The sequence below is a fragment of the Populus alba genome, chromosome 6 (assembly GCF_005239225.2).
Source record: "Populus alba chromosome 6, ASM523922v2, whole genome shotgun sequence".
Lineage (NCBI taxonomy): Eukaryota > Viridiplantae > Streptophyta > Magnoliopsida > Malpighiales > Salicaceae > Populus > Populus alba.
The window spans coordinates 9231323-9244089 of NC_133289.1; the positions used below are offsets into that span (position 1 = coordinate 9231323).

General features: G+C 34.6%; 1 protein-coding gene and 1 long non-coding RNA gene across 2 annotated transcripts; one reads left to right on the top strand and one right to left on the bottom strand.

The window, feature by feature from the left end:
• The first annotated feature begins 668 nt into the window (after nt 1–668).
• LOC118048258 (probable LRR receptor-like serine/threonine-protein kinase At1g06840) lies at nt 669–12197 on the top strand. Its single transcript, XM_035057870.2, has 21 exons — nt 669–971; nt 1318–1420; nt 3907–4057; nt 4209–4280; nt 4401–4472; nt 4884–5027; nt 5120–5191; nt 5300–5371; nt 5623–5697; nt 6008–6076; nt 6197–6262; nt 6461–6532; nt 6659–6745; nt 6878–6946; nt 7498–8015; nt 8800–8958; nt 9058–9338; nt 9986–10037; nt 10417–10667; nt 11226–11360; nt 11569–12197. Exons 2-21 carry the CDS (start codon nt 1327–1329, stop codon nt 11908–11910), a joined length of 2853 nt encoding a protein of 950 aa, XP_034913761.1. The 5' UTR covers nt 669–971; nt 1318–1326; the 3' UTR covers nt 11911–12197.
• On the bottom strand, nt 1856–3866 carry LOC140955678 (uncharacterized). The gene is made up of 3 exons (XR_012170072.1): nt 3613–3866; nt 2612–2693; nt 1856–2021 (listed from the first exon to the last, which is right to left on the bottom strand). It is a non-coding gene; the product is annotated as an uncharacterized lncRNA (long non-coding RNA).
• Nucleotides 12198–12767: the final 570 nt, after the last annotated feature.

Sequence of the window (12767 nt, forward strand, 5' to 3'; positions counted from 1 at the left end):
TTCTCCATTTTCTCAGCCCTGAGAGGCTGCTGTGCTAAAAAGTCTACGGCGGTCGCAATCAGAGGTCAAACCATGGAAATGGATAGAGCCCGCCATGTTTTATTAAAATAAATAAATGGGTGTATGCTCCCTTTCTCATTGAAATAAGATTTTTGTTATAATTTTTTTAATGGCAACATAAATAGCTTAAATTAAACTAGTTTGGAGTGGATAATAGAAAGGGTGATCTAAGACTCTCTCCATATCTCATTCTACCATGCATACAACTAAAACAAAAATTAAATCCATAATATGAGCTTAATTTCCATGAATAAAAATTGATTTGGAAACAATATTTAACCTTTAAAAAAATAAAACGTTTTTTTTTTTCTTTTATAAAACTTATAAAAATAATAATTATTTTTTATAAAAAAAAAATATAATATGTATTAGTTTTAAGAGCTCTAATTAATTTTTAATTTTAATAAAACATTTATCAGAAATACTTAAAAACAATATTTTAGTGTAATAAAAATTTTATAATTATAATAATTTTGTAATTTTTCTTGTAAATATTATTTTTATTAATGAAATATTTAATGATTATTAAAGATAAATAAATTTTTGTTAATAAATTAAAGGAATAAAACATGCAACGGATTTACAAGGCATACTCACTGATACAAACCGTGCTGAGGTTGCATGTTGTCACTGTCTTCTCTTGCCTGCTAAAATGGATGAACCAACCATGATGACAATGCCATCTCACACATAAATCGTTTTCTATTGCCCTAACTAGGTTCCATTCATTATCTTTCTCACCCATCAACAAGACTTTTTGCTATATTTTTCCACCCCATCAAGCTTTGCTTGCTGTGTTGCAGAAGTCTACAACTTTTGATCCTGTGCTTCTAAGGATTCAAAGCTTATCTTATAATTTGAATGTCAACAGCAATCCCACTAGAGGCCATTCATACTTGACTTGTCATCCAGTAAGCTCCCTTTTTGGTCTTCCTTTCTTCTTCCCTTTCTTTTGCCAGTGAGAATTTTGAATGTTTTTTAGACTTTTTTTACTCCTGGCTGGTTGCGTGGTTCGTTTTTAGCTACTAAGATTATGGGGTCTGACTATTTTCCTTGTTTGGTAAGCTGGATATTTGGGGACATTAAATCTGCAAACTTGGCTTGAATCTTTTTGGACTTTCCTTTTCCCTTTCCCTGGGATGCTTATCTGGGTGAAAAGATTGTATCTTGTTGTCTATTTATCTTTGTAATTTGAAGGGATAACTGGAAATGAATTTGCAATTTTTAGTTATTTTAGCTTGTTTGGTGCTTACGTAGGGCAAGAAGATGTTGCAGCTGAGAACTTGTGAATGTGTTTTTGTGCTGTCATATTGTTACTTGGTGCTACTCACCGTTGCTCAAGTTTCAAGTCCCTCAGAAGGTGAATTTAATTTCCCCCCTCAACTTGACTTTTACTTGAATAGATATATAATGATTACGTAGACGAAATGGGTCCAATCATATGTGTATTCTTTGAGGTTTTTGGTGGGGTAGAAATGCGTTGTACTTTGAACTGTTAATTAAAATTATGTTTAACTAGTTGGAGAATAAGCAAACAATTAGAAAATAAAAATAAGGCAAGTAAATTTCTTGTAAACGACTACACTTCCTCTTTGAACGTGTCATTGTAATTCACAATTTTTTGGTAACGATAGGGAGAGCTGGTTGACTACTGCTCTAGTCTCATGTTGTCACGACCCGAATCCCGGATCCATGACCGGCACATAGGCAAGGTTCCCCTCCAAGGTTCCAAACCTATGCGAACCCAAACTTACATACAATCTTTTGAACAACTCAATCAGAGTTTAGCACAGCATTAACAACAAATTAATTTCATAACATAATTCGATTGTCTTAATACAAGAGTTAATATAATTTCATAGTTTTGGAGCACTAACTTGACATAAAAAGAAAGATACAAATTACAACCAAAAGCAGGTTCGGAAGGTTCAACAAAAGTAACCCGCTATCAAGCTATAAGCCTGAAAAGAATAAATAATGAGAGGGTGAGTTCAACAACTCAGTGAGTAAATAACGTTCAATATACACACACGAGGTAATATAGCAATGAGAAATATATATACAAGTATGGCTTTAGTTCTTATACGAAGGTTTATCAAATATGCCATAACAAGAATATCATATGGTAGAACTCGTTAGAAAATCAAAATGCAATGAGCATGAGGCTCCGTACTGTGGGATGATCAGTCCACACAGGTTGGTGACTCCCCCGACCAACTAGGGTTCAGATACGATGTGCACAAAGACTAACACTACCCTGTTAGCATGGGTATTCTGACTGACATACCATAGGTTCATAATCATAATCAAACAAACATATTCATATCTCAAAGCTCAACTCATGACATCAATCAAATGAGGAGCTATCAATTCAGAATTCACTTCAAAATACATACTGGTTCATATCAAGAATTCAGATTCAATAATTGATCATGCTTTATCATAACAAGGATAATAATCAATATATATTATCAAGAAGCATGATCCAATTCATATTAACAAATCAAATATTTATACTATTTCTCATGCATATGGAAAATTATCCACTCACCTGACTCAAAAGCAAATAGAAGCCAAAAGCAGACACTGAAGAAAATCCTACTGACGTCCCGCCGGTAGAATATCAGGATTATCTGAATACAAAGGAGACATATTCAAGAACGACTCGAAAGAACATTTAACCTATTTAATACACTTAACTAAGGGTGTATTCCGTAACCCTATATGTTTTTGAACTAACTAGTCAATTTTCTCAAAAACCCAAAATCTAACGGTTTTCCCGAAATCTAATCCATAATAAAAACAACTAATAAAATTGGTAATAATTCACTAAGTAACCCTTAATTATTCATCAAACTAATCTGCAAAAGCTAATATTACAGCTAGGGACTAATCTGGAATTTTTTTCCATATTTTTAGGGCCAAATTGTAACTTTTATCAAATGGAGGACCAAACTGAAATTTGTCATAAATCCATGAATATACTGAAATTCTGACCTTAATTAATCCTCAATTCTGTCCAGGATGTATCATTATGCTTCAGGGATCATTCTGGAATTTTACTAAATTTTTAGGGTCAAATCATACTTTTTGTCAAATTGGAGGACTAAATTGAAAGTGTTAAATTATCTTATCTATACAGTAATTATGTCCATAATTCATATGTTATTCTGTTCAGAATCTCGGAATATGCTCCAGGGACCAATTTGTAATTTTCCAAAGTTCGGGGACTAAACTGTAATTTTCGGAAATTGAGGGACCAAATTGAATTTTCGTCATCTTCAACCTCAAACCCAGAATTTCAACAGATCACCTACTGTTATCCCCTGATTTCTAACACAAATTCACCATTCAAACAAAATTATAACTCAAAATCATCACAATCTTCCATAATCAACTTAATAATCAATTACCCACAACAATCAACCCCTAACCTTCAATTTAATTCATCAATTAAACCCAAAACACAAATTCTCAAAACCCTAACATTCATCAAAACTAAAATTAAATCTTAATTAACATATTATACACAATAAACAACTTAAATCTTACCTTTTTCACTTATTTCCTCCAAATCCCTTCCTTTTTCCCTTATTTTCCCTTCTTTTCTCTTCTTCTTCTTTCTCCCTTCTCTCTCACGTTTCTGAATATTTCAAATCACACTTTCCCTTTTTTTTTTTTTTTTTTTTTTACTTCCTATTTATATTTATCAATTTTTGTTCAATTACCATAATACCCTTCAATCATTTATACCCTCTCTTTAAGCCTCCAAGGGCTTTGTTGTAATATCCTATCTTATAAATTTCAAAACATTACACATGTTCTCAATATTGTGCATTTTTGCAGTTAATGCATTGCTAGCAGTCAAGAACAGTTTGATTGATCCTATGAAGCATCTCAGTAATTGGAACAAGGGAGATCCATGTGCCTTCAATTGGACTGGTGTTTTTTGTTCTGACTCAACTGGGACTGATGGTTACTTGCATGTTCAAGAGCTGTATGTTCTATGCATTTTCTTTTTGTTGTTATTTCTATTCCTTCTGGTTTTGATGAATAAAGTCATGAATTTCTTTGTTTTACAGAATATAATGAGTAATACAATCAAAACTTTGGATATGAATACTTACTGTTTGTTAGATTTGGTGCAGTCAGCTTATGAGTATGAATCTTTCTGGATCTTTAGCACCTGAGCTTGGCCAGCTTTCTCAACTGAAAATATTGTGAGTTGCAATATATATTAACCATATTTCTGGGGAATTTACTTCGAGTATCTGAACATGTCTTGCTAATCCTCATCTGGTGATTCTAAGACCCCTTTTCTTCTGTTGTGATATTAAAAGGGATTTTATGTGGAATGAATTGACTGGCAGCATACCAAGAGAGATAGGAAGTCTTTCATCTTTGAAACTCCTGTAAGTTGGTTTCATGTTATTCCACTTTGTAAGTGAGTTGTTTTCCTTCTGCTTCTTGTCATGGTTATCCTTAGGAACTGATTAATTATAAATTCAAGAAGTGTCTTAAATTTCTATCTGAGCTGTCTTTTGTCCTGAAGCTTCAAAGAATTTTCGTACCTAGATATAGAGGATGTTTCAAGCAAGTTCGTTATTTCTTCTATCCTTTCTGAAAAAAGGATAAAATACTATCCAACTGGTGGTGTTATTTTCTGAAACCAGTGATGCAAAAATTTAATGAAGTCAATACTATTAAAGGGTGTCAGCAAATCTCACAGTTACTGGTTATAGAATCGGATATCTTAAAAACGAATCTGCACCAGTAGCATGCTTGGAATTAATTTAACCTCTTGTGATGTATTATCAATGCAGGCTCTTGAATGGAAACAAATTATCAGGCTCTTTACCTGATGAGTTAGGCTATTTATCAAAACTAGATAGACTTCAAGTAGATCAGAACAACATTTCAGGACCACTACCAAAATCATTTGCTAACATGAGCAGTGTTAGACACCTGTAAGTGTAACTTCAAGCTAAATCCTTATTTGAGTTGTGAAGAGGTTAGCTTCTATTTGCATATGTAATTGTCTTACATGTGATACTTGCAGCCACTTGAATAACAACTCAATCAGTGGTCAAATTCCACCTGAGCTTCACAAACTATCAAATCTCTTTCACTTGTGAGTTAATATTGCATTGGTTTCCCTTTTTGTTCCACTGCCTACTTATTTTTGTGATCCATATGCAATGTTTCCCTTGATTGAGAACATGTGAAACAATCTCTGCAGGCTTTTGGATAATAATAACTTATCTGGATATCTTCCACCAGAACTATCAAATTTGCCAGAGATGCAGATAATGTAGGTGCTCCTTTCACTTTGTCTAGAATGCTACCTGGGTCATTATCACATTTAATCATTTCTCTTATAATGTGATATTTATATTTCATGTATATGCATCTGATTAGATTTTCTTAATAGTGGTGGTATTGATCCTAGTAAAAATTCATTAAAGCTGCAGCATGTTTGTGTTTTTGTGTGTTTGTTTGAGTCTCTGTGTGTGTTGCTTTGAGTAAATTTTGTTCACCGTTCCTTTATTTTCCTCCCTACAGTCAACTCGACAACAACAACTTTAACGGGTCGGGAATTCCAGCTACTTATGGCAACCTTTCCAGATTAGCAAAACTGTAAGTCTTAAAAAACCATGCCAGCCTCCATAGCTGTTTCACATCAGAGGAGAAATCTTCACACTCATAGTGCTTGCTATATGAATTCTCTGACAAGAATACTGATTGTGCAGGTTTTCTAATTTAAAAAATAACTAATTTTTCATATTCATGAACTCATGTTTTACTCTTGTGATTGGGATGCTTAAGGGCTTTGCTTTTGTGTTTATATAAACATGAATCAAATGACAAACTTGTGTTGTATAAATATACACAAAAAAAGTGCTGATGTTACTGTTTTTTTAATTTGTAATCCTCTTTGACAAGGTAGAAGTCTCAGAAATTGTAGCTTGCATGGTGCTATTCCTGATCTTAGCAGCATACCAAACCTATACTATTTGTAAGTAGTTTCTACATTTGGTAGTATTCTCATTCTATCAATTCCATTTTATTTGACTTCCATATCTATTTTTCCATTACATGCACTTATGGTACTTGCATTATCTAATTTGGCTTGCAGGGATCTGAGTGAGAACAACCTTAGTGGATCTATACCTTCCAAACTTTCTGATTCTATGAGAACTATGTAAGTAAAACCATGTTGAAAAGGGGAAAGAAAATTAGCAAATTGTAGGTTTTATAGATTTGCATTTGTAATATTCTATGTTTGTAAAACCATGTTATAAGTGGAAGATTGGAAGTTATTATACTTCACAACCAACGGATGACTTAACTAGTTTGTGATGAAGGTATTTTTGTGTTTGAAAATTCTTGTCAACTGCAGTGATTTGTCAGAGAACCATCTTAGTGGATCTATAGCTGGAAGTTTCTCAAATCTTCCTTTTCTTCAGAGACTGTGAGATTCTATCTACTTATTCTTCTTGTTTTTATTCTTGAAAAGATTAATGGTTCAAGTTAGACGCTCTCATTTGCGAAGCCTATGCACACAAAGTATAATATTCTAAATGATTGTATACTGCAGGTCACTTGAAAATAATCTGTTGAATGGTTCTGTGCCAACTGACATCTGGCAGAACATAACCTCCACTAAAAGCGCTAGACTTACAATGTAAGAATTGAAAGAAGAAATGCAATTAAAATCATTAATTTTCATCATGAACTTTAGTATACAAGACTCACTGCAAACTTTATAGTATTGGAATAATACTAACTAATCGTTCTGTTCACTTCTCAAATGCAGTGATCTTAGGAACAATTCACTCTCCAGCATTTCAGGGGCATTGAATCCGCCAGATAATGTCACCTTAAGGTAGTATTTTTATGAATTAGTGTATGCCCTTCTTTTTAATGGTCTGCTTCACGCACTTGCTTATCTGATACAGTTAAGTGTGCCAATTAAAAATATGTCGTAACCTTATAGACCATCGGAAGAAATAATAAGAGAATCATTTGAGTTTGTCAAATATATGGATGTACTAAAATTTGTCTATTAGATGGACATGCATCTTCCAATGTCCACCCTCCTATTTGGTGCTTCCAGCTTTTGTTTAAGGTCTGCAAAATCAACAATGAAACATTCCTCTCCATGCACTCAGGTTTTGCATAGAAGGCTTCATTTACAAAATCCAGGGTCCAAAATTGGAGCCTGCAGGTTGGTTTTCCAATGGTACTAGCTGTTAGGATTTGGAGATAGTGAAAGTTACTAAGAGATGTTGATTTATATTCTTTGATTTGATTATTCTTATCTTCAGAAGTAACTCAAAAATACCAGCATGATGATGGCATTGAGAAACACTATTTTGAAAAGAAATTTTTTTTTCCATCAGTCATATTCTGATCATTTTAGCAGTTTTTGTTTAGGCTTGGAGGCAATCCTATTTGTAAAAGTGCAAACATAGCCAACATAACCCAGTTCTGTGGGTCTGAAGCTGGAGGAGATAGGAATGCTGAGAGGTCGAGGAAATCTACGATGACATGTCCTGTTCAAGCATGCCCAATAGATAATTTCTTTGAATATGTCCCAGCTTCACCTCTACCATGCTTTTGTGCCTCCCCTCTAAAAGTTGGATATAGACTTAAAAGCCCTAGTTTCTCTTATTTTGATCCATATGTTCTTCCATTTGAGTCATATGTGACTAGTTCTCTTAACCTGAACCCTTATCAACTCGCAATCGATTCCTATTTCTGGGAAGAAGGCCCTCGTCTAAGGATGTATTTAAAACTTTTTCCTCCAGCTAATAATATGCACTCAAGCAAATTTAATGTATCTGAGGTTCAGCGAATAAGAGGTATATTCACATCATGGCAGTTTCCTGGCGACAATTTATTTGGACCTTATGAACTTCTCAACTTCACTCTAGTGGGACCTTATGCAGGGAGTATGTATTCAAAGTTTCTACTTCTTTTTAGACTTTGTTATCTTTTTTTGTTCTTCTTCAAATGATGCTGAATTGGATTATGTGCTCTGATTGTCTACCAAACTTGGGTGTTTGTATTGTTTGTGCACCAAGAATTAGTATTTGAGAAACAAGTTAGACATCTTGATTTATTTCTTTCCTCAAATACAAATACTGGAAACAATTGGCTTCTTTTCATGGTAGTTTCTTTGCAAAATATGCACGTCTTTTTTATAAGTAAATTAGCATGTCGCAAGCCTGAAACTTTTTAGTTATATTTGAAGTAACATGTCATGACATGTCAGAAACTTTGCCATTTTTTACAAGGTAAAATTGTTTCTTTGTTGATAATTCCATTTGTTCAAATTATCTAGTTGACTTTAATGCAGTTGCATGAAAATTGTTCGTGCCTCTCCAAAATAGGGAAGTTTGACGATTTAAAAGCTAACTTATCTAAGTTTGACACATTTGTTTTCAAAATTGTAAAATTTATGAAGTAAAAAGTACCACTGCTGCTTTATCACCAACCATGGTTCCCATCCATTGGTAGTGCATATTCTTCTCTCATATGCAATGCCTAGCAAATCCGTGAACTCTTTGATGTGGACAGCCAGTAAGGCTTTATGCCTTGGGCAATATGGTCTAGATTTCCTATTGGCACTGAAATTTATGCCTTTGTTTGATTATTACATTAGTTTGCCTCTGATTAATATGTTTGTTTCCTAATGGGTGGCCATATAATTATATACTTTTCTTTTGCCAACAGTGCAGTTCGACCGAAAAGGAAAGAGTATCAGCAAAGGAGTTTTGGTAGCCATTATATTAGGTGCTATTGCCTGTGCCATTGCAATATCTTCAGTTCTCACATTTCTTATTGCAGGAAGATATGCTAGAAACCTTCGAAAGCTGTCAAGAAGACATTTATGTAAGTTTATTACTGTGATTGATTCATTTAATAGTTTGTATGTCTGGCTATCCCTGGAAAAGGTGTCATGAGATTTATTTTTTATTTTTTGGTTTGCAGCATCCAAGGCATCCATGAAAATTGATGGTGTGAAAGGCTTCACTTTTAAGGAAATGGCCCTGGCTACTGACAACTTCAACAGCTCAACTCAAGTTGGTCGAGGAGGTTATGGAAAGGTTTATAGAGGCATTCTTTCTGATAACTCGATTGTGGCCATAAAGCGTACTGAAGAAGGATCATTACAAGGCCAAAAAGAATTTTTGACTGAGATTAAATTGTTGTCGAGGTTGCATCACAGAAATCTAGTTTCACTGGTTGGATATTGTGATGAAGAGGAGCAGGTAATTATTATGGTGCTGACATTAAATCTCATTTTAGATCATTCTGGTTTGCAACTTTGCAAGTGTTTTTGTGACCTTTTTTCTTCAAAGATCAAACAGAAAGCCTTATTTGTTGTTCTGTTCTAAGAACTAGTCTTTTATGGTTGTTCAGCAATGCAAATATATATCCAAGCAGAAAAGTTTTATTTCATTCTTATTTTTACTTTTTTTCTTAGAAGAAAGCATCCAAGGTTCTTGGAAAGGACCCTTTGGCTTTTTCCATTTCATTCTTCCGAGTAATACCTTCAAGATGTCTTTCCTTTGGCATAGTAAATCAGACTTTAAAAAACAGGCAAGATGTTCTTTTCTGTCCCTTATTGTTTAATTTACAAAGACCAACAGTATTACCATCTGCGAAGAGTCCACATTGGTTTGACAAAAAATCAGGATAGAGATGCTATACTGTAGATGGCTTATGGTCATAGTCTAGCAATTAGACGTGCTTGCTTTTCTGTGTCATGCCTCGCTATTGCAAATAAACTGAGTTGACTCTACCATCTTCTAGAAATTGATCGTGCTAATCCTTGCTCAAGGAAGTGAAGGGATTTGATTTTCTTTTAGCATCAAAACTGTAAAAATTCACCTGGTTGTTTGTGGTTCATGAACAGATGCTTGTGTACGAGTTCATGCCAAATGGTACCTTGCGGGACTGGCTTTCTGGTATGGAAAATCTTCTAATGTTATAGCTCTTTAATCTATTTCATGTCTCCATAATATTCTATACAGAATGTTTACAATAGTTTTACAAACTTTTAGATCATATAATCATGCATCTCTAATTGCTGATTTTGAGTAATAGGTTCATAGCTGAGCAACTCGTGTTGTTAACCTGTTACGAAGGACTAATAATGGATCATCATATTTCACAAATGGACTGTAAACTCAAGAAATCGTACATGGAGCACATAAAATAGTTTCCAGTATCATTCATTTTTAACTCAATGTTTTAGGATCTTCTCAATACACTATCTGTTAGTCATCGGTTTAAGAATTGACATCTTGAATGCTCAACAAAGTTGATGTTCACTGTGTTATGCAGATAAGGGTAAGGGAACTTTGAAATTTGGTACAAGGTTAAGCATTGCGTTGGGTTCAGCTAAGGGAATTCTTTACCTCCATACCGAAGCACAGCCTCCAGTATTCCACCGGGATATCAAGGCCACTAACATACTCCTGGACTCTAAACTTAATGCTAAAGTTGCTGACTTTGGACTCTCACTTCTTGCTCCTGTGCTGGATGATGAAGGGAATCTTCCTAATCATGTATCAACAGTAGTAAGGGGAACTCCAGTAAGTTTGACTCCATATTATGCTCGCTTTCTCAGCAAAACTTAGGGAATAAGGGAAAGAGCATGCATGATGACATAGTGAATGTGCAAGCTATTACTGATGTGAAGAAAATGAATTCTGCGAGGTTTTCTGATCCTGGTGTTTCACTTGCAAAATTTCCATCTTATTCTCTTATCTATATGCCAAGAGGACAACTTATAAATAAAGTGAAGAAATTGCTAAAGTAATAACTAACAGATTCCAAAAACCTTTGTGGTATACCCTGAAGATACCTTTACTGAACATCCAGGTTAGCATGTTTGTGGGCTGACAACTTCTAGTAACAAATGTAATTTGTTATCCCAATATCTAACTATCCAGTTCAAGAAACTTGTCATGTCTTGATGGCCCAGAAATCTAAGCTTTGTAACTTGTTTCATACCTTTGGATAGATAGAAACTGAATCATAAGAATCGCCAGCAAATCCTTGGATGCAACTTGTCTACTACCATCATTAGATGCTACGAAGCATCATCTACTTCATTTGAATATTTCTCTTGATTGCCATTGTACATGCAGGGATACCTTGATCCAGAATATTTTTTGACCCATAAGTTGACGGACAAGAGTGATGTCTATAGCCTCGGGATTGTGTTTTTGGAGCTCCTGACTGGCATGCAGCCAATATCACATGGCAAAAACATTGTTCGTGAGGTACTTAAATGGACTCATCTTTCAGGGGTCTTGGACTCTCTTCTCATTAACATAGCAGTCACAGCTTTATCCAGCGATCCGTGAAATTTTCAATTACAGCATCTTTTGATTGAATAGCTTCTCGTTTATGGTTTGACAGCAACAGGCGGGAAAATGGGAATTGAGATATAAACCGATGCTAATCCTGATATATGTACTTTGGTTTCAGGTAAACATGGCTCATCAGTCAGACATTATGTTCTCTATCATAGACAACAGAATGGGTGCTTATCCATCGGAATGTGTGGAGAGATTTGTGGTTTTGGCACTCGACTGTTGCCATGACAGGCAAGACAAGCGGCCGTCAATGCAGGAAGTGGTCAGGGAACTGGAAACCATACTCAAAATGATGCCAGAAACTGATGCCATCTATACAGAATCCACTCCCACATATTCTGGCAAGTCAGCATCATCATCTTCATTTTACTCAAGCCGGGATCCATACCGGAGTTCAAGTCTTCTGGGAAGTGATCTTACCAGCGGTGCTGTTCCCACCATCACGCCTCACTAACCTCAAAGAAGGCCACAATGAGCAGTTTAGTTAGGTGTAAAGCGGGGGTGTGATGCCCTATCTTATGCAACACGAGACAAAGTGAAGAGGATAGTTGCAGCTATTGCATGAGAGTTGTCGATAGAATTTGCAGAGAATAGCTGATACTCTCTGTTACTAAACAAGGAATCTTCCATCATGTGTACTTCCCCTGAAATCATTCACATAATATTTACGTATTTGGTAATGCAATTCAATTTAATTTTCTTGACGAATTCACCAATCCGTCAAGAAAATCCTTTTGTGTATTAATTCTTCATTTTAACCAATTTAGTATAATTTTGAAAAAATTGGCTCAGCCAACTGAAATGTGAAAGCAGATGAATCGAAAACATTGAAAAAGAAAGCCTTATTCCAATCAGGAAAAGTGAAAGTAGATGAATTGATTGGCCTCTTTGTCAACCAAGCGTGCTTTCTTCTCGTTTTGGGTTCAGACAAGAGTCTTTCACTGTACTAGCTGCCAATTGGTTATCATTATGCAGAGGATGGTAAACATGGACCCTGTGTAAAAACAGCCCTTCTCTTCCTCTTCCTCTTCCTCTTCTTCTTTTTTAATTTTATGGTATATTATTATATGAATTTATACTTAATTAATCAATTAAAGAGGTGTTTGTTTGTCTTGAAAGTGATATTCTGGAAACCACTTTTTAAATTTTCTTGTATTTATTTATTATTAAAAAAATTAGTTAATGAACAATACTTTTCAGTCAAAGAAAAATTTAGTTTGATTTTCAGGAAAATGTTTTCCTTTTATTTTGAACAAAAAATACTTTTTTAAAAGTTGTAAAAAATTTAGAAATATCATATTATTTACTGAT